The 22,122-nt window shown below is 34.6% G+C and overlaps 1 protein-coding gene across 1 annotated transcript; it reads right to left on the bottom strand.

The window, feature by feature from the left end:
* Positions 1 to 1,359: 1,359 nt before the first annotated feature.
* Positions 1,360 to 8,668, bottom strand: LOC131049575 (E3 ubiquitin-protein ligase UPL3). Its single transcript, XM_057983636.2, has 17 exons — positions 8,303 to 8,668; positions 7,689 to 7,799; positions 7,488 to 7,604; positions 7,073 to 7,243; positions 6,817 to 6,975; positions 6,532 to 6,711; positions 6,334 to 6,455; positions 4,992 to 6,237; positions 4,370 to 4,460; positions 3,147 to 4,279; positions 2,839 to 3,069; positions 2,637 to 2,741; positions 2,382 to 2,462; positions 2,230 to 2,298; positions 1,927 to 2,055; positions 1,745 to 1,837; positions 1,360 to 1,633 (listed from the first exon to the last, which is right to left on the bottom strand). Exons 1-17 carry the CDS (start codon positions 8,654 to 8,656, stop codon positions 1,568 to 1,570), a joined length of 4,458 nt encoding a protein of 1,485 aa, XP_057839619.1. The 5' UTR covers positions 8,657 to 8,668; the 3' UTR covers positions 1,360 to 1,567.
* Between the last annotated feature and the right edge of the window lie 13,454 nt (positions 8,669 to 22,122).

Below are 22,122 nucleotides of genomic sequence, written 5' to 3'. Positions count from 1 at the left end.
TGTAGTCATTAGAACTTTTGTATCTACAACAAATCTCAGTTTATACTTGAACTTGCAAATGAAACAATTAACAATGTTGAAGTAAATAATTGTGATATAAGTTGGAAGACTTACTAAATCAAGAATATAACAAATATATGAATGTGATAATATTATAGTCATGATGGTGATTTAAGTACTTGAGACATGATGCATAATTCAATAATTAAGGTGTTGACGTTTGTTGATATAAATATTGATATAACTAAAGAGCGTGATTGTAAACAACCATGTAAAATTTCTTTATGATCAACAAAATGAGAGCTACCCCTTACGATAGCAAATTGTCGAAAACAAAAATAAAAATTAAAGTGAGTGATGCAAAAGTTTAAGTAGTCACTATTGAGTGACGTGTGTAATATTCTTTTATAGATGTCCTAGGTGCACAATTTGACAATTTAAATGTGAGATTGACACATAATGGTTAGTTAGGATCGAGTCAATTAAATTTAAAATAAAAAATGACTTACAATCACACATGCAATTTTAAACCAAATATTGAAATTATTTTGTTTAGAGATAATATTTTATTTATAAAATATAATTTTGAAACTAAAATGACTAAAAATACCAACTTAATTAAAATTATATATTCAAACCATATACTCAAAATATTCACATTAAAAAAAATCCACATATTTTTGACAAATATTAAAAACTGTAAAATAAATTGAATCTCATAAACTAATTCAATTGTAAAATATTAAAAAAAAAGCTAATTGCAAGAGTCAAGGAAAACACTTGCACTTTTTTCCACTTTTGATTATAATATTTTATTTAAAATAAATGTCAATTATTTTTTAATGATTAATATTTTTACAATTAATTTGTATGCTTATTTTATAATAATATTAAAAAATAATTCTCATTGTGACCTCACTAATAAATTGATTTAAACCGTGTTCAATTTTTAATTTTTTAATTTAATAATTTAATTTATGAAATGATAATAATTTTTTTAATTGCTTTTCATTGGTCTAAATGATAATAATTTTTTTAATTGCTTTTTAATTTAATTGCTTTTCATTGGTCTAAATAATTTTTTTTAATAATTATATAAGCACAACAAATGAATTTTCATTACAAGAGTATTGCCTAACCGCAAGTACTAATAAGATCCCCATTCATAATCTAGTTTACTAATTTATTTCGTAAGATTTAAACGATTAATTTATTAAATTTTATGACATCGTAATAAATTTAAAAAAAATTATTTTTTTTTTCAATAAAAATAATTGAATTATATATTTTGATAAAAATAACTTTGAATCATTTTAGATGTCAATTTTTTTTTCTTATATACAGATAAAGCGCCAGCAACAAAATTTCTTAAATTTCTGATCACAATAAATTAAAACCACAGGCCCAATATAGAAAACCATTGATGAATTACAAAGACGGGCCCAATATAGAATTACAATCACATGCTGTGCAGATTTCCAGATATCTTCATCATTTTTGATGTTGGTATGGAGCACAAAAACTTGCGAACTTTTGGAATAATTCGACACAAATATCGCCCCCTTTTTTATGAGAGGTCAAAAGATCCTTGCCCTTCAGTAATGGCATATACCAGTCTATCACGCATTGTCTCCTGCAATTATTATTATTATTATTATTAGAAACATTTTCTACCATAAACAATAAACAAAGAGCCATTAAAGAACATATAAATGTCCTTGATTGAGTGGGGAGGAGGCCAAACCTTGGTTGAGTATGGAGGAAGTTTAAGGTAATTTGCACAAGTCATAGCACTCGGCAAATCCATATCAAGAGTGTCTGTTAAATTTGTAGGATTCTGCATTCAAAGAAATATGTTTAGAACCTGAAAGATTCAAAGAAATCTCATAATGGAGTTAATCATGTAAATGTGAGCAATGCACTTACTTTGCGAACAACAGTCAATTTTGGATTTAGAGCACTCAGACCCCCCGGAGGAAGGTTTGGAGAACCAGTAACAAACTGCAAAAATGCTCTTTGCAGCTTTGGTGTGAATGCTGCCACGATCTCAAGAAACTTCAGGAAATGGGGAAAAAAGCATGTTAGGGTATAGCAGATATAGGGTTTTCACAGTCTCAATATTTTGGAAAAAACAGAGAACTATTCTGAGAAAAAGTAAGGGTATTGTTTAAAGAAAAGTAGAAAACACTCTAAGAATCCATTCATAAGAACTGATGAACAAATACTCACATCCAATGCGAAAGGACATTGAGCAGTATAACCATGATCGAATTTGATGTGATCACATAGCATTTCAGCCTGCTAAAAGAGCTTACAAGTCAAGATCAAACATTGATAGAGAATGTAAGATACAAACATCAATTAAACCACATTATACATACCTCCCATAAGTCACGCTCCCCACATATAAGAGTTTCCAATTCCTTTTCTGAAAATACTTGCAAAGTCGAGATGGGAAACACCTATAATCGATAGAAATAAGCATTCAATCAGCAAAATCATTCCTTAAAAATGCACATGATATTTTGGGCAAATTGAATTTTTCATAAATCAAATCTAGAATTAGTTCTGTAAAAAATACTAAAACCAATAGATCAAATTGATAAAATCAATAGATCTAGTGAAAGCTCACTCACCTGATTAAACCCTTTTCGAAGGGCCTCAATTTGTGGCATGATTCCTGAAGCAATAGTTGCATCCACAGCCAATGAAACATACTCATCTACGTTATCTATGGTAACCTGCAGAAAACAAAAAGAAGATGAATCCTACTAGAAACAAAAAAACTCTATATTATAGAAAAGTAACTTCACAGAGATGAGTATCATGAGAGTTAACCATGATGCTGCTCCCTCCTGGTTTGAGAGCGTAGTCCGGGAAGCCAGGAAGGGTGAAATCAAAGCAAAGGTCTTCAATTTTTGCACCACGGTAATGTAAACTTGATATTTCTTTGCTCTTATCATCTGCCATTGACTCCAAGTATTGCCTTCGAGCAGCAAGAGCTTGCATTTCTTGCAGTATTGTTCCAAGCCCAATGTCAAAGTACTTGATATCATATAAATCAAGATCCTGTAAGCACAAATAACTTGTCAGTTCCAATTGATACCCTAAATTGAAAGAAAGGCTGTATCATCAAAGAAGCTTACATTCCCAAGAAGCAGCTTATAAAATGCTCTGGAAAGGGGCAAGTCCAGAAGTCGGCCATCCTGAAGAGCTTTAGCCATTAGAAACCCAAGAAGGGTGAAATTCTCTATCACATGAAATTTTTCTCTGTCAGAAGACTCTGTATGAGGTGAGTAAGGACGAGGAAATAATCCCAGAGATGCCTGAACTGATTCCTCTGCATTTGTCCTCCACATTCCAATTTTACTCCTCTGTAATTCATGACTTATAAGTGTATAAAACTCAAGAGTTGGACCCAGACCACTGCCAACCTCATTATAATACTGAATTTCAAGGGCAGCCTTCTGCCCTCGGCACAAATGCATCACTTGTGCAGCTGCCTTTAATACACGCTTTCGTGAAATACAAACCTTTAGGCGTGGTAGCCTAACAGCATCATTGTTTCTCAAATAGGGATCTGGAGGAATCTTTGGTGATGCACAAAACATAAAATATTGCCTTCTTATCTCAAATGGAAACAAAAATGAGAAGTTTTCAATCAACTGGTTACACCAATTTGGCAAACCGAAAGTAGCCAATGCCTCTGCATCTTTTAGCAGATATGCTAGCTTTGGAGTCAGCTTGCCACTAAAAAATTCTTGTTGAGGAACCGTGGGACCATTCGCTTCCAATTCATGTAGGCTTTTCAATCTCCCTTTTGCAAATGCATCAGATAAGCTGTTAGCTCTCAAACAAGGAGCTAATTTGTTTATTTCATCAAGAATTTGAAGCAGCAATAGAATATCATGTGTGCTATCCTTCTCCCCTATATTATAGGGGAGCTTTCCTTGCAAAATCTTGCCAATACAAGGCAAATTCTTCAATTTCATCAGTCTAGCACACATTTGATGTGTTTCAGTCAAATTCCTCTCACTCGGTGTGTTTGCTATCGTATATGTAATTTTATGCACTTCATACCGAATCGATTCATTTATCCATTCTGAATCTGAATGACTTGGATCGTCTCCTTCAACTTGCACACTTTTTTGAATTGCTTCATATACTGTTGATGATCTATCTAGCAGTTTACCTCCAATGAAAAAATTCAGCGTAGGATGTTCCCTACTTCTGCTAGATCCTTTTGAACTGCTAGATGATGCTCTTATTGTTGTAGAACCTGCTAAAGAATAAAAAAAATGCCCACTTAATATTAGAATTCCCTTCTATAAATTCGCTAATTTTAATGACTTAATAACTACAAACTAACCTTCTATTCCACTTGCATCTGCAGGATCCCTCAACAAAACGCCATTCGCCCCATCCATCACACAAACTGAAGTTGGTTCCTCCAACAGTCCCTGAGAATACATATAAAATGGTGAAGACAATAATCAGAGCCAAATACAGATATTTTAAACATATTTGCATAATCATCCATTCTCCTATTTTTCTCTGCAAATAGGATATGTCAAGATTTTCAAAATATTACTATTCATTGTCATGATTCATCCGTAGCCATAATCTGTCAAAGCTCAACAGGAGCAGCATAAAGATCCTACTTTAGGAAACAAAAAGTGCATCAAATGGACACTGGCATCCTTAAAATTAAGTACTGCGTACTTAAACACAGGAGCATCAAACAAAAACTGGCATCCTTAAACACAAGAGCATTAATATTATTCTTACAAATTAAGTACTGCGTATTAATCCATCAATCATATTGTGTACCGTTACCTTTGATTTGTTAAAACATTTAAGAAGGTTGCCAGCAGCTTGTTATTTAAACTTTCACAGTTTTCATGGGCATTCTACTTCTAAATAATGACCAAAATGTGTAATTATATAAATCTAGGAGTCAGTTGGAACCATGGAAAATCATTCTTGCATACCTCATCAATAGATCCTCCTTGCTCTTGTTTTAGTTGTGGTTCTCTCTCTAAGGCATCTCCCATTGAAGCCCCAATTCTTATTTGTGTGTCATTGAAATCAGTTGTAACACTGCTTGAGTTTGATTCTCCTTTTGATAGTGTAGAATTGGTAGAATTTTCCGTTGTTGTTGATGGCCTTGATTTTTCTGTAGATATTCCTTCTGTAGTAGCTTCTGTAGTTGTTACATGGGTACCAGGCTCAGCCACGCTACTAGTACAAGTGGTTTCAGTTTTATTTATCTGCAATCTACGACACAGATAATCTTCAATATCAGTGATCCTAGCCAAAGGCTCTACATATAAAATATTTGGAGGGTGGCTAAGCACAGATGTTTCTCCTTGTGCTCTACACAACCGCACTGTTAGAGGATCATTATTGTCTTGTATAGGAAAATCTTCGGAGGAAAGTGCATCCTGCAGCTTCCGAACTAAAACAGTCAAAGGAGTTTCTTTTCCATGAACAATCAGAGGAAGAGAGATATCAACAAATGTCTCGAGTCTTTTCATTGTTTCTAACTGATGCCCAATGGAATCAGCTTTTAACATCTTATCTATTTTCAAGTCCCTGCCTGCAAAATAATTTAGTAAGGATGCCACAACCCCACTTTTAACAAACTCAAAAGTTGATACGCCATCATCTTGGCATAGTTCGGCCAGAATATTAGCAATGATTGATGGTATTTCGTTGTTATCAGAGACAGCACAACTTCTTTTACCCTTTCGTTTTGATATCCCCATACCCTGTTTGGCTTTGCCTTCAAATTTGCCATTTAAACCATAATGACTATTATATACAACCCTACTCTGTTTGGCCTTCATTGATTTACCCATCAAATCACACAAGGCCCAATCTAACTTCTTACAAAGATTTGTCAACTTGCGAAAACCTTTTGTAGCTCTAGCCCCTGAATTTGAAACAAAGTATGTAGCCTTAAATTGCCTTGCATGAGCACTGACAATTTCTTCTATTTGATTTGCTTCACTTTCTTCTTCACTTTCTGACCATGTATTCCATGTTGTATGAGTTTTATCCTCTCCTGAGACAGTGCTCCCTGTACATATAAGTGTACCCACTGCATGAAAAACACCTTCTCTCATGAACATATTGAAAATAATGTCCGGAAGTTTCTGAATTAAAATTTCCGCCATCTGTAATGCTGCAAGTGAAATTTCAAAATCTTTGCCAGATAAAATTCCCGCCAAAAATCTACAGATATGTGAAAAAACAAGTAAGTTGTGGGTGTTGAAACATAAAAGCCAAGAGGTAAACATTTAAAAAATGACTGCACCATGTGAGATATACCTTGATATGTTGGTTTCCTGTAATAATGGCTTCAAAATCTCCGGAGTGCTGAGGTACAATAGTTTGCTGATAACTTTCAGACATTGGCGGCTAACTTGAGCATTGATGTTTAGACCATATATCTGCAAAAGAATTGACAATTATATACCGCAAACTAATGTTAAAGCTAAGGTAGATTCAATTTATAGTAATTGTTACCTGAATCATAAGTTGAAAAAGATTCATTCCAAATTGCACCAAAAGCTCAGGTTTTTCTTGAAATAGCTTTTCTCTAGCGGAGTTATCTCTATCATCACGTTCATCACTGGTGGGAAGTGAAATTTTCTCATTGGATACCGATGGAAGAAGATCATTTACAAAGGAGACAATCTTCTGCAACTGTGGGAAAAACAATGTCGAGTCAATTAACAACTGTCCTGAAGTCTAATAACAAATATACAAATTGAACATGGAACAAATATCTTTAAAAAGAGGAGAATGAACCTGATTAGTTGAATCGTTTGAAAACACAGGAATTGTCATCTGTGATACAATGCCAGCATTAAGAATATCCCTAAGGATGCTAGAGATGCCCATTTCAATCATTTGCCCTGCCAATACAGCAGAAGCACTTGCACATGTTGAAAGCAGTCCAATCACAGCCTGGAGCAAAGCAAAAGAGTTATTTCAGCACTTCCAATTAAAAAAAATCACATTAGGATTCAAATGCCCGTCATCCAAATAATCTGAAAAAAAATACCATGAATCCTGGTGAACTAAGAGATGCCTGGCCACTGACTGAGTTGGTGACAGATATCAAACTTATAGCTTTGGCTACCAGGCCATAGTTAGAAATCTCTTCTAAATTCTTTTGAGAAGCAGCTGCAGCTCTTGCTATTTGAGATAAACACACACATGCATGTTCTACCATCTGAAATCCAGCACATTTTTTATTAAACAGTACTCCCATTATTAAGTGAATACTGAACAAGTAGCTAAATAACAATATCTTGAACTAAGAGAACTAGACCACATTGACCCATAACACTGCATGAAACGAGAAACTAGAGATAAGAGTGACTACATCTTCAGATCCCACAGTTGAAGACTACAGTGTATGATGGCAATCTAAAGATAATCTAACGGTCCGTGGAGAATCAGAATTTAAAAGGTACCTTAGCATCAGGATCTGATAAAACACCCAACAGTATCGGAACTTCTTCCATAACCAAACCAATGGTAGATGGTGAAAGCTCTAAGCTAATTTCTGCCGCAGTTGACAATGCATGTTTCTGTAAAATTTTAAATTTGTTAGCGACAAAATGTAATTCAAAATTCAGAGAAATTTACTAAGAGGCCTTAGATTAGAAAACTACCTTAATAGCACTAGAAAAAAAATCCAGATTTAACAATAGTGCCATAAAAGCACCATCACGAAGGCAGTTAGATGCACGCCTGCGAGAGATCTTCTCCAATGCCAGTACAGACTGCAGTGCAATGGAAGACACCGTTATAATAAAATATATATATATCTCAAATTTGAAACTACACAAACTGCATTGCATGAAAATATATAGCGGTAGTTTTTGATTAAGGAAACATGAATTTTGAAAGGGTTTTAAGCATTAAATCTCATCAAAACAATAAAGAACAATCATAAGTAATAAGCAACCAAAAAAAGTTACAGTTCAATTGTAAAAGTTAAAAGAAGGAAGCATTCTCATTTTCAACAGACTATTATAGTAATCAGGAATAAAATAGTCACAGCACAATTTATTACTGTTTAACAGAAGAACAATATAATTTCGGACAGATAATTAATACAAATTCAGGATGATTTGTAGTCAAATTGTTCTAGTATACAACAGTTATATCACAAGAAACTGAAAACTTTTAAATTTTGACCGCCTAAGCATTAAATTAATCAATTTCAAAATAGATAAAATGTAAAATTGCTGTTGAGCTTTTAAATTAAAAAGCATAAACATACCTCCTCTGCTAAATCCAAGTAATATGAGGTGAGCAAGTGCTCACTCATTGCTGGAATCGCACCTTCGGTAACAATATTCGAGCAATACCAGGGGAAAATATCAGAGATGTATGTTAAACTTCTAGTAGCCAATAGTTTTATTTCAGGACTCCCGTGCTTCAAATACCCTACTAAAATTGGAATAAAAGAATCCACATGAAACTCTTCAGACGCCATAGCCAGAATTTCGCAGAGGTTAGTCAGAGCTGCAATTTGAGTGATATCATCTGCTTCTCCGTCTTGTAGAGTACATAGAATAGAGTGTAACTGATAATTGGAACTTCCCAAAAGAAAATCCTCACTAAATGGCTCCATATAGCTCTTCAAGAATTCAATTGTATATTGTTGAGAGATTTTAACCAATTTTACAGAAGTATTTGTAGTTTCCCTTTGTTTTTTTTCAATGGTGAAACTCAACTTCTATTTTTTTTTGAATTAAATAGACTTGATTTTCTAAGATTGGAGTGAGCCGACTATTTCAAATGAGTTCAGTTTGAATTATGAATTTTTTTAACTTAAAAAAGCGCTCTGTTTTATTAATTTTATAAAATTAATTTTTATTTTTTTTAAATACTATGATAATAAAGTATTATGAACATGAACGGACATATCAATGATATTTTTAGAGTAATTATAATATTCTATATTTATATATAATTACGTCGAAGGCATATCCTATATGAAGTTTTCAACTTATTGAAATCGATGGCTCAAAATCGACTAGAAGGATGCAAGACGATTGAATTGATCTTAATCGCTTGTTTACATTAATATTAATTTTTTAAAAAGTGATACAAATCTAAAAAAATATATTTTTATATGATTAATTAGAAAAAAATGTGTACAAAAAAAAAATCTACTTTTTTTTGTTTTCAATAATAATATCTTTTAATGGTATCCTCTTTTATTTGGAAATTCCATATTTTTTTGAAATTTGACAAGTAGAATAGATAAAATTATTTAAAAAAAAAAGGAATTAGCTACTTTTTCTACTATTTTAAATGATTAATTTTTCATTAAGTGAAAATTGTACTTTAATTTTTATGTTTTTTAATGAAATTACAAATAATAATTCTAAATTATTAGAATTCATTTAATTTATAGTTATTTGTCTTATTAAAATTTTAATTATTGTAGAATACTTATTTTTTGAATTAGAAATCTATCCTTTTTTATAAGAATATATTTTAATTTAATCTTCTTTTATTAGGACATTCTATCTTTTTTTTATTTAATTGTTCTAATCATCATCTTCTTCTTTTAAGGTTTAGTTTACATTAAGGTAAAATTTAATTTTAATTATTTTTGTCTTATGGAGTTACAAATAATAATTTTAAAAGATAATAGAATTAATTTAATTAATACATTTGTCTTATTAATTATTAATTTATTGTAGAATAATTATCTTTAAATTTTTTATTTTTATCTCTCTTCTTATTCTCTCTCTCTAACTCAAACACACACACACACACACACACTCTCTCTCTCTCTCTCTCTCTCTCTCTCTCTCTCTCTCTCTCTCTCTCTCTCTCTCTTCCTCTTCATTTCTTTATATCTCTTCCTCTCTCTATATTTCTCCCTATCTCTCCCTCCCTCATTCCATCTGTATCCCACTATTTATCTTTTTATCACTACCTCTCTCTCCCTTTCTCTTCTTGTATATATCTATCTCTCGCTCTTCTTCCAATATATGTCTATCTCTTCCTCTATCTCCCCATATTTTTCTCCCTCTCCCATCATATCTATTTGTTTATCTCTAGTTCTCTCTATATATCTATATATCAATCTTTGTATCTCACTCTCCATCTCTCCCTCTCTCTATGTCTCCTTATATCTCTATATATCTATCACTTTATCTCACCATCTATATATCTCTTTATTGCTCCATATTCCTCTATAGACCTCTTTATCCCCCTATATATCTTTTTCTCGAACTCTACATCTCTCTCTCTCTCTCTCTCTCTCTCTCTCTCTCTCTCTCTCTCTCTCTCTCTCTCTCTCTCTCTCTCTCTCTTCTTATTTTTTGAGCTTCCACATATATTTAATCCTATCTCTTCTCTATCTTTTTCCCTCCACATCTCTCTCCTTTTCTCCATCTTCATATTCATCTCATCTCCATCTCTATCTATATCTCTATATTTATCTCTTTACCTCTCTCTCTTTCTCTCTTGATTCCCCCCCTCTTCCTCTCTCTCCCTCTCACCTGATTGCAAACATAACATGAGTTTGTTGGTTATGGAACTTGATTATCTTCCTAATTGAAAAGTTTTGTTTCAGGTATAATTGGAACCTTGTAAGAGGATGCAAAGTGGATTTGAAACCATCACTTCTCCATTGAGACCTTTGTTGCACAATAAACATTATTTTCTAAATTTGGCCTACCAATTGATCTCATGTACTACACAAATTTATGCAAAAATTTGACCAAATTTTGCCCTAATTGACCTTTCACACCTCTTTGACATACCCATTGCACACTAAAGTGCGATTGCTAGTATCTATTTCATTTTTTATGAAATGTATTATGAGCTTACTTTGAGTGATTGATAAATTTATTGAGATTTTTTTCTAATTTAATTATTTTTTTAAAATATTATGATATTAGAGTATTTATTGAGATTTCTCACTAATTTTTTTATATAAATATTATGGTATTAAAACATTATGAACACCATGTTCATGAAAAATTGAATATCAATGATATTTTTAAAGTACTTATAATATTCTATATTTATATATAACATCTATTGCATTTTTAATTAAATGTGTTATGAGCTTACTTTGAGTGCATCATAAGTTTATTGAGATTTTTTTGTAAATAAAATATTTATAAAATTTTATTTTATAAATATTACAAATAAATAAACAATTATCTAAGAATTTTTAAATATATATATTCTCTTATCATTAAAAGTTGATAATTATTTAATATTTATTTAAAAAATAATTATTTAGGGTAAGTGCACCAAGATGGTGAACAGAAAAGTGACCACATGCCAAAAAAAAACAAATTTTTTCATAACTCGTGCAGGTTCTAAAATTTTAAAAATGTGCTAGGCTTGGTAACACCAAGCCTAGAGAAAAAACAATTAAAAAAACCAAAAGTTCCTCAAAGTCCGTACGGGTTTTGAGGAACATTTTTTTTAAAATAAAAAAATTTAAAGTTTCTCAAAACCCGTACGGGTTTGAGAAACATATTTCTTTTGTGTAGGCCACATGTTTTGGCCATTTTCAATGCCAAAACCCGTGGAGCAGCAACAAGGAGAAGCCAAAAAAGCGTCAAACCCGCACGGGTTTGCAACTATTTTTTATTTTCTCATCATCGAGAGAAATTTTCAACAATGGCACCCCGTCAAACAGGTAAGATTTGATTTGTTTGATTATTTTTCTTTGCATTTTAATTAAATTAGGGTTTTTAAATTGATTTAAGTTTTGTTTTTATTAATTTGATGTCAGATTCTTCAAGCAATCCCCAAAAATGAAATAGACAACAAAGACCTCCTCCTGCATAAGCAACACAAGAAAACCCTGTTAACATTGCACAAGGGCAACAAGAAAACCCTCAAAATCCTGAAAAATGCTGCTCCTCAAAAACCACCACCACCCCGAAACCCTCCATGTCCTCCATTAGATCATGTAGATGCCACACAAGAGGATCTCATCAATTGCCTTACACAAAATAGTGCCCAAATTTCTATATTGGTGAATAGGTTGAGGACCTCTAGGCTTGAGCACCACTCAACCCTTGCCAGAACACTAGAAACAATGGCTAACTGTGCAAATGAGGTATCTAGGGAGGTTACGAAATGGGGTTCATGGAGGGATAGACGTCGAACATTTTATGCGGATGGGTTGTCATATGATCAAGTGAAGAAAAAGGGCACAGTTAAAGCTGACATATGTGCCCTTTTCACTAATCCTGTTACCAATAACAACCTAGAACTAAATACGACTTGGTTTCCTATACATTGGTGTGTTCATGCTAGGTTGAAAGAAGCTTTTTGGGATAGGTGGTATATGGTCTTTGACCAACCACCTTGTAATAATTGGGAGGTGCCTCTATATTTTTTGAGAAAGTTGTATTGTGAGTTTATCCTCGGCGAGAAGCTGAATTACTTTGACATCTGGCAATTTCAGGGTAGAGGGAGAGGCTCTGCATAGGATAGACCTGGGGCCCATAGGGTGGTAGATCCATAACATAGGAGGCGTACAACTCCTAAACCCATGGTTCATGTCACTGTCCCTATATCCTTGAAGGAGTCTATGGAATTATAGACTCTTTAGGGAGCTGCATCATTGACTGATGTCATTGTTCAGCATGGCACATAGTTGGTTGGAGCAGAGGATGTACCAGCACCTACAACACCTCCTTCATCAGCGAGACCTCCTTCATCAGCATCACCTCCTTCCTCAGCGACACCTCCTTCATCAACAACACTTCATGCATCATTTGGCATGAGCCAGCCCATTCAACATATGTGCCCCCGCTGCCAGGGTGTATGTTATGGTGTAGACACTGACACAGACAAGGATGGTGGGACATCTCATTTGTGTACATGTTGCGGGAGTAGATGCCATGCTTCTACTGCAGAGGATGTGGCCCTCACTGATGAACTGCTCAATATGTTGTACCCTCTCTATCAGACACAGGTGTGTTTAATTCTGTTTATGACATGTTATCAATTAAGTGACTAAATCTTATAAAAAGAAATAAATTTTTATTTTTAGAACAATTTAAAGTGACATATAAATAAAATGCATTGCAGGGTGCAACAGGTGGTGGGAGTACACCACATACTATTCAGTCGACTCCACGGTCATGGGTAGTTTCGCCACCAGAGGTAAAGATTTGTAAATTTGTTAAAAATATAATAATACATTGGATTTAAAATATATTTTGTTAATTATATGTATTATTAGTTGATATTTTGTAGGGCTTATCAGTGGCTAAGATGTCCCAACTTGATGATATCACGCTTTCAGCCATTGACTTTGGCCAAGATAGCTATGTGATACCATTTAGATTTGTATATTTTTGGCTTAAGTGATATATTAAATACATGCTCTTTTCCCCTATGTTAATTTTTTTTCGTTAGTTTACCCCACCTACCTCGAGGACATCTCATGTGAGAAAGCCAGCCTCTAGCACTCTGAGGTAGAAAAAGATATCCTCTCGGACACCCAAACGACATAAGGTAATTCACTACAATTTAAATTCAATTGTTGAAATGTATTATGATTAAACATTTATATGTAGATATTGATAAATGCACTTAATTTATTTGTTCTATATACAAAAACATATGGGGTTTACGGAATTAATGAATGCACCTGATGTCGATGAGGTTCAATAGAGGGAAGAGGTGATATCTTCATATTCACTTTGGATTGCATTCTTGCTTGTTCGAAATAACTAAATCCTTTTATGTCTATATCATATGTTATCATTTTTCATGCAGGAAATGGTAATAGTTGCATCAGATTCAACTAGGCCTCCTAAGGTTACAGGAGAACTATACGAGGCTTCAATGTGCATTTTTTCTACATATGTTAAAAATATTTGTTTTATCTAGTTTGTCAATAACTTTGGGTTATTAACTTGTATGATTGTCTTTAAACTATTACAGGCCCCTTTTAAACTTCCTACTGTTATTCTACCATTCCATTTTAGTAGAAGTCCTAAACGTATATTATGGGATCCAACACGACCAAGGCAAAAGGTATGTCTGTCTTAGATCGACTCCTTTTCACTAAGTGCACAACGGAGTTGAAACCGTCTAGTTAACTCCTTTTGGATCACTTACCATGGATATAAGAAATGGTCATAATTGATTCAACTGTGACTTTGCCTCCTACAACCACAACACATCCATCTGAGGCTCCGATATGCTTTAGTTTTTTAGTCTATTCATTTTTAGTTATTATGTGTTATTTGACATATATGTCATTAACATGTATTAATGTTGTTTTACCAGTTACAACCTCCTTTAGGACATCCCACGGATCCTCAGCCTCACTGGATTGCAGAAGACAGAGATGAGGTAATCAACATTTCAACTTCAAACAATTTAGAGTTCAGTATTTAGTTATTTTGATGTTATATTGAGAAAATATAACTGATTCGACATTTGAATTGTCCTTGTGCAGCCACCTGCAGAGCCACCTACTGCTTCGAAGAGGCTCGATTTTGATGATCCGCCACAGTCATAGATACCTATAGAGACATATAGCTATAGTTGTGGTCATTGAAGGACCAAATTTTTATATATTTGACATTTGTAATATGTATATATCGACTTTGATAGACATGGCGCATGCCACATTTTTGTAACTATCATTGATTTGGCATCTATGCCATTTTTTGATATATGAACATGATTATTGTTCATTTTGATATGTATGAAACTTGATATTCGATCCAATTTGTTCATTGATATATATGAAACTTGATATTCGATCCAATTTGTTCATTGATATATATGAAACATGATATTCTTGAAACTTAGTTATTTGCTATTGAAATGTGATCAAATTTCTTAGTTGTGTATATGTCTTGAAATGTGATCCAATTTGTTCATTACTTGTAACTCATATGGCATATACTTTTAAACTATCTATTTCTCATATTGTGTATACCCAAGTACTGATACCGATAATGTTGATATTGTGTATTTTGATTGAGTGAATTTGCTTTGAGTCCTTCGTGCATGAAGAGATTGGAGTGAAGTTATTATTTCATAAAATCATGCTTATGGAGTGAAGTTCATCATTTCAAGAACCAATTAAGACAAGATTTGAGCACACAAAGTAGATTTGAAATTTATCTAAGGATGAGTCAGCTTAGGTAAGGTTTTCATTTAAATTTTATTCCATAACAAGTCGGCCTTAGGGTAAGAGACACACCTATTCATCCAAATCACCTATAAAAGAAGAGTTGAAGCACTTATGGATGATCTTTGTGAACCAATGGGGTCATGTTGTCGCTGCCTAAAAAATTCTCCCTCGGTTTCAAGCAACTTGATTCCATTTTCTTGAGGTGAGATTTTTTCTGTCGCATCTAAAACCGTCAAAAACTGTCAGTGAGAGGTGGCAAAATAGTGCATCTTTCGTTCTTCTTGTCATGGGAACGAACTGTCAATGCGAGCGCGTCTAGGTGGTTGGGTTTACGCTAGGTGTGCCCTTGTCTCGCTCCCCAAGACGTCCGATCGTTACGAGCCACCTCGTAGCGACGTTTTCCCTTGAGCGCTCAAAGTGGAAAAAAATTCAAACTTTGACGTCTTGTAACTTGGAGACCGTGGCACTTATGGATGATCCGTTTGAACCTATGGGATCGTGTTGTCACTGCCTAAATAACACTATCTCGGTTTTGGGCAACTTGATTCCATTTTCTTGTGGTGATATTTTTTTTGTCGCATAAAAACCTGTCAAAAACTGTCAGTGAGAGGTGGCAAAATAGTGCATCTTTCATTCTGCTTGTTGTGGGAATGAACCGTCAGCGTGAGAGCATCTGGGTGGTCAATTTTATGATAGGTGTGCTCTTGTATCACTCCCCAAGACGTCCGATCGTTACAAGCCACCTCGTAGCGACGTTTTTCCCTTGAGCACTCAAAGTGGAAAAAATGGTCAACCTTTGATGTCCCATAACTCGGAGATCATGGCACTTATCGATGATCCATTTGAACCTATGGGGTTGTGTTGTTGCTTCCTAAAAAATCCTATCTCGGTTTTGGGCAACTCGATTCCGTTTTCTTGTGGTGAGATTTTTTCTGTCGCATAAAAAACTGTCAAAAACCGTCAATGAGAGGTGGCAAAATAGTGCATCTTTCATTCTGCTTGTTGTGGGAATAAACCGTCAGCGCGAGCACATTCGGGTGGCTGGATTTACGTGAGGTGTACCCTTTTCTCACTCCCCAAGACGTCTGATCTTTACGAGCCACCTCGTAGCGACGTTTTCGCTTGAGCGCTCAAAGTAGAAAAAAAGGTCAAACTTTGACGTCCTGTAACTTGGAGGCCGTGGCACTTATGAATGATCTGTTTGAACCTATGGGGTCATGTTGTCACTACCTAAAAAATTCTACCTCGATTTTGGGAAACTCAATTCCGTTTTCTTGTGGTGAGATTTTTTCTGTTGCATAAAAAACCGTCAAAAACCGTAAGTGAGAGGTGGCAAAATAGTGCATCTTTCGTTCTGCTTGTCGTGGGAATGAACTGTTAGTGCAAGTGCATCTGGGTGGCCTTGTTTATGCTAGGTGTTCCCTTGTCTTTCTCCCCAAGACGTCCAATCATTATGAGCCACCTCGTAGCGACGTTTTCCCTTGAGCGCTCAAAGCGAAAAAAATGGTCAAACTTTGACATAGCGTAACTCAGAGACCATGGCACTTATGGATGATCCATTTGAACCTATGGGGTTGTGTTGTCACTTCTTGAAAAATCCTCTCTCGGTTTTGGGCAACTTGATTCCATTTTTTTGTGGTGATATTTTTTTTGTCGCATCAAAAACCGTTAGTGAGAGGTGGCAAAATAGTGCATCTTTTGTTCTGCTTGTCGTGGGAATGAACCATCAGCGTGAGTGCATCTGGGTGGTTGGATTTATGCTAGGTGTGCCCTTGTCTTTCTTCCCAAGATGTCCGATCATTACGAGCCACCTCGTAGCGACATTTTCCCTTGAGCGCTCAAAGTGGAAAAAATGGTCAAACTTTGACGTCTCGTAACTCGGAGACCGTGGCACTTATGGATGATCCGTTTGAACCTATGGGGTCATGTTGTTTTTGTCTAAGAAATCCTATCTCAGTTTTGGGCAACTTGATTCCATTTTCTTGTGGTGAGATTTTTTTTGTTGCATAAAAAATCGTAAAAAACCGTCAGTGAGAGGTGGCAAAATAGTGCATATTTTGTTCTGCTTGTCGTGGGAATGAACCGTTAGCACGAGTGCATCTGGGTGGCTGGGTTTATGCTAGGTGTGCCCTTGTATTTCTCCCCAAGATGTCCGATCGTTACGAGCCACCTCGTAGCGATGTTTTCCCTTGAGCGCTCAAAGTGGAAAAAAGGGCCAAACTTTGACATCCCGTAACTCGGAGACCGTGGCACTTATGGACAATCCATTTGAACCTATATGGGGTATTGTTGTCACTTCCTAAAAAATAATCTCTTAGTTTTGGGCAACTCAATTATGTTTTCTTGTGGTGAGATTTTTTTCTGTCGCATCAAAAACTATAAAAAATCGTCAATGAGAGGTGGCAAAATAGTGCATCTTTCGTTCTGCTTGTCGTGGGAATGAACCATCAGCGCAAGCATGTCTAGGTGGCTGGGTTCATGCTAGGTGTGCCCTTTTCTCACTCCCCAATATTTCTGATAGTTATGAGCCACCTCGTAGCGACGTTTTCCCTTGAGCGCTCAAAGCAGAAAAAATGGTCAAACTTTGATGTAGCGTAACTCGGAGACCGTGACACTTATGGACAATTCGTTTAAACCTATGGGGTCATGTTGTCGCTGCCTAAAAAATCCTATCTCGGTTTTGGGCAACTCGATTCCATTTTCTTGTGGTGAGATTTTTTTTGTCGAATCAAAAACTATCAAAAACTGTCAATGAGAGGTGGCAAAATAGTGCATCTTTCATTTTGCTTGTCATGGGAATGAACTGTCAGCGCAAGCACATCTGGGTGGTGAGGTTTACACTAGATGTGCCCTTGTCTTTCTCCCCAAGACATCTGATCGTTACGAGCCACCTCGTAGCGACGTTTTCCCTTGAGCGCTCAAAGCGGAAAAAACGGTCAAACTTTGATGTAGTGTAACTCGGAGACCGTGGCACTTATGGATGATCTGTTTGAACCTATGGGGTCATGTTGTCACTGCCTACCAAAATCCTATCTTGGATTCAGACTATTCCTACTAGCCCTTCAAATCGGGTAATTCAATAATAACTCAAAACTTTCCCAAAACACTTGGAAAAAAATTGCATATTCAAATACCCATTTGCAAGTTATTTAACACATGTCAGAATCAGACTTAGTTATTTATAATCAAATGGTACAAGTTTATTATAGATATATTTATAATCAAATGGTACAAATTTGGGCTCTCAAAATTTGCAAATCAGCCCCATGGACACTTTCATATATAAAATTTGGCATCTTATATAAATGATCAAGCTCATTACTATTTATATTTATAAAATTTTGCATCTAAATATGCAAATTACAACTCGTTGTTGTTTTTTTATACAAAACTTAGTATCTAGATATGCACATTACAACTCATTGTTGTTTTTTATACAAAACTTAGCATCTAGATATGCAAATTACAACTCGTTGTTTTTTTATACAAAATTTAGCATCTAGATATGCACATTACAACTCACTGATATTTTTATATATAAAATTTGGCATCTACATATGCACATTATAGCTCATATGCATATTACAGCTCATATGCATGTAGAGCACATCCAAAAAAGCGAAGTTACAATGTTTCGCAAAAGATATATACAAAATTGTCAAAATTATTCTACCATATTGTAGAATTATTCTTCTAGATGGCCCATAATCAATCAAGTGAACCTTCTGGATCAGCTATAACCCTTAGTGTCTCAAGTATTGCCTCGTGGTCTGATTCACAAACTTTCCACAAATCCTTGTTAAGAGGTCTACCACGATATTTAATCAAATGAATATTTGTTGCAACAAGAAGGTTTGAGTAATGAAGAATATGTCTATGTGTCTCAAAGTCCTCAAACAACCAGGCATTAGAATTTTTGATAGGGCACCTGCATTTGATAATGCCAAAATCAATACAACGACTGCTAAATAAATGAGTTTAAGAGGTCTCAATACAACTCGACACAACAATGGTACCTTCTAATCCATGTCCCTGACACAACAATGAATCATATTGGGTACTCAATACCCTCTCCATCAACCATTGTAGAAGTCAATTTCTTTTTGGCCTCAATACAATGACACAAAAAGTAATTTGTTCCTTCTTCATTGTTCTCATCTGCAATAACTGCATATACATGACCTGCATTTAATAAAAGGATATAAGTTAATACCAAAATCAACATAAGTTAATACTAATAAATTAAGCTTAAAATTGTAGCAAATTGCAACCCTTTACCTAGTTCAACTATGTCTGATACATGGTCAAAATCCACTGATGCTTAAATCCGGTTTATTTGTAGTGCTCTAGGAAGTTGATATGTATCTAGGGTTTTCAAAGGTCTACAAGACCATTGGTCAACCCACTCTTTTGATTCACATTCATCCCACAAAAAATGCATACACGAAGAGCAAAAGCATGCAATATGTCTAGTATAAATAACTAGTGATGTTGCATTTGAACTTCTAAATGAATGCATGTCACTTGATCTAGTAAGTGTATAACAATTTAGATAGTTTTCAATGTTAGATTCACTTATTAACCAAAAATATCTAGAAACCATAAACTTATCTGCATTACCTGGTCCCATCGTAGAGCTACACCATTGCACAATTGTAAATGCATCTATTAACATTGCACCACCTTCGTACTTCAATTCCTCTCTGGTAAGAGCTCTTTTCACACATGCTTCCGCACCATCATGCTCTCCCTTTCCATGCCCTGCCTCAATGAAATTCCAAAATGTTGCACACCACTTGTCACATGCATCTTAGTCAACCAGTAGAGCATCCTTGCATTCTTGAATTGTGTGATGCAATTGTGCGACCATATTAAGTGTTGGTTGTATCTTATATCTCTTTCCCTTAAACTATCATAGAAGACTGTAAAACATCCTTGCACAAACTCCGAGGAATGAGTACGATCATCGCTGATATAGAAGTGATATTCTCTTATAACCTGTCTATCCTCCTCTGTGCTATCATGTGCATGCATGAATGCTATGTGTTCAAAAAAATGTAACTTGTGTAGAGTGGTAATACATAGATTGTACTTCATTTTGCGGCTTTAGTGTATAATTCTCAGCAAAATCAATGACAGAGACAATAGTGCTGAGGGGGAAAGTGTCCTTACACAACTTGAATTGCTCATCTAACCACCTAGCTCTATGTGTGACCTATGTACTCATATACTAGTTTCTCTTGAAACATCTTCATAAAATCAGCTATGCATATATCCCTTTTCACTAACTCACACCTCTTTAATTCTTTTCCACCTTTAACACCATATGTGACTGACTTATATTTTCCAATAGAAACTAGTTCCTTACCAATTTCATGTGTGCTATCCATATGTTGGCATCTATGCAACTGTTGCAAACTACCACATGTAGGACAAAAACCTCTCAAACACATCATCTTATAATAAATTCACCTGTCATCTCGTCTACATAGTACACTTGAAATAAATTCTCTCGGTGACTTAGGAGGTGCTTGTAGACCACATTCCTACAAAACATCGTTAGTGTGCAAAGTACATTAGATATAGCAATAAATATCATAATGCATGGAAAATTCAACATGGACCCTACAACAACATGCAGTACATGCATGATTAATCTTAACATAAAATGGTTTTGTCATCTCAAAAAATCTTTGAATAATTTTAATGGGAGGAAAGCTTTGAAGAAACCTTTCATAAAATTGTGTTTTGGATGTGGCTCATAATTACTAATTCCAATTCTCCTTCTAACAACATCTCTTTGGTTGGGTGAAACCCTTGTGTTGTCATGCCAATATCTCTCAATTAATGTTCTTAGTGCATCAACAACAACCTTGTCCTTGCGTGGGAGTCTACCCAAGAATGCCCAAAGAGAATTATTGTTAGGATCATCGATTTTCTCTCGCCTCTCTAAGGCATAGTGTAATGTGGTTCTACTTATCCTTAATCACTTGCTTGTTTTGCTTATTAAACGAGATTTTTTCGTTTCCTTTCCCATTATGGTTGATCTGAGGACATGACGAGTAACATTAGCATCTTTAGTGCGTGATTTCGAACCAATGGCTTGGTATGCATCAAAAAGATTTCTCACAATGGTTCTTTCACTATTATTTTCGGATGTTCTTAACCCCAAAATTTTCATTGTCTCTCTAAATTTCAGATTTTTAATCATTTCAACAACTAATTGGCATCTTCCACTTTGATTTAAGTTTTCAAAATAGTTATTCCAAATTCTTCTAACCGTTCTTCTACAAGTTCTTTCAAAATTTTTATCATGCATTGGCTTCACAATATTTTCATCAATATCTATTAGGAACTTTGGTTTTCTATGAATTATTCTAAGAGGTGTTAAGATTGGTGCATGCTCTTCGTTTTCATTAGGTGCATTATGTGCATTGATCACATCAAATTCAAATGGTATATCTTCTTCAATTTTGTTAACATGTGCATTCACCGAATCATTTTCAAATGGTGTATGTTCATTGCATTCATTAGGTGCATTCATCATATGTATTTGAATTGGTGTATGTTGATCATTTTGATTTGGTGCATTAATCATATCAATTTCAATTGTTGAATATTCATCACTTTCATTAGGTGCATTAGATGACGTACCTTCACGTAATCTCTTCATACGCTCCCTTTGTCTTTCCTTTGCTGCCTCTCTTTGTTCATTTGTTCCTCTCTTATTCTTTCCCATTGTCCTACACATAACATCATGATGACAATCCACAATCAAATAGCAAAAAAACAACAAATGATCATCATTTTGTTATAATCTAAAGTAACAATAATAAAATAACTTAAAAAAAAACCAAAATTCAAGACAAATAAATCACAATCAAAGCAAAAAAACAACAAATGATCATGATTTTGTTATTATCTAAAGTAACAATTATAAAATAACT

Source organism: Cryptomeria japonica, chromosome 7, assembly GCF_030272615.1.
Source record: "Cryptomeria japonica chromosome 7, Sugi_1.0, whole genome shotgun sequence".
NCBI classification, from domain to species: domain Eukaryota; kingdom Viridiplantae; phylum Streptophyta; class Pinopsida; order Cupressales; family Cupressaceae; genus Cryptomeria; species Cryptomeria japonica.
Note: the sequence above shows the minus strand (reverse complement) of the source record. Positions and strands in the feature narration are given on the sequence as shown.

Bases quoted from the DNA above. Each gene is read 5' to 3' on its own strand.
- LOC131049575 (XM_057983636.2), bottom strand. From the start codon at position 8,656: ATGGAGCCATTTAGTGAGGATTTTCTTTTGGGAAGTTCCAATTATCAG. The intron at 7,605-7,688 runs GTAGTTTTCTAA...AAAATTTTACAG, and splicing joins TTTTTTCTAGTGCTATTAAG to AAACATGCATTGTCAACTGC. The intron at 6,456-6,531 runs GTAACAATTACT...ATTCTTTTGCAG, and splicing joins TTTTTCAACTTATGATTCAG to ATATATGGTCTAAACATCAA.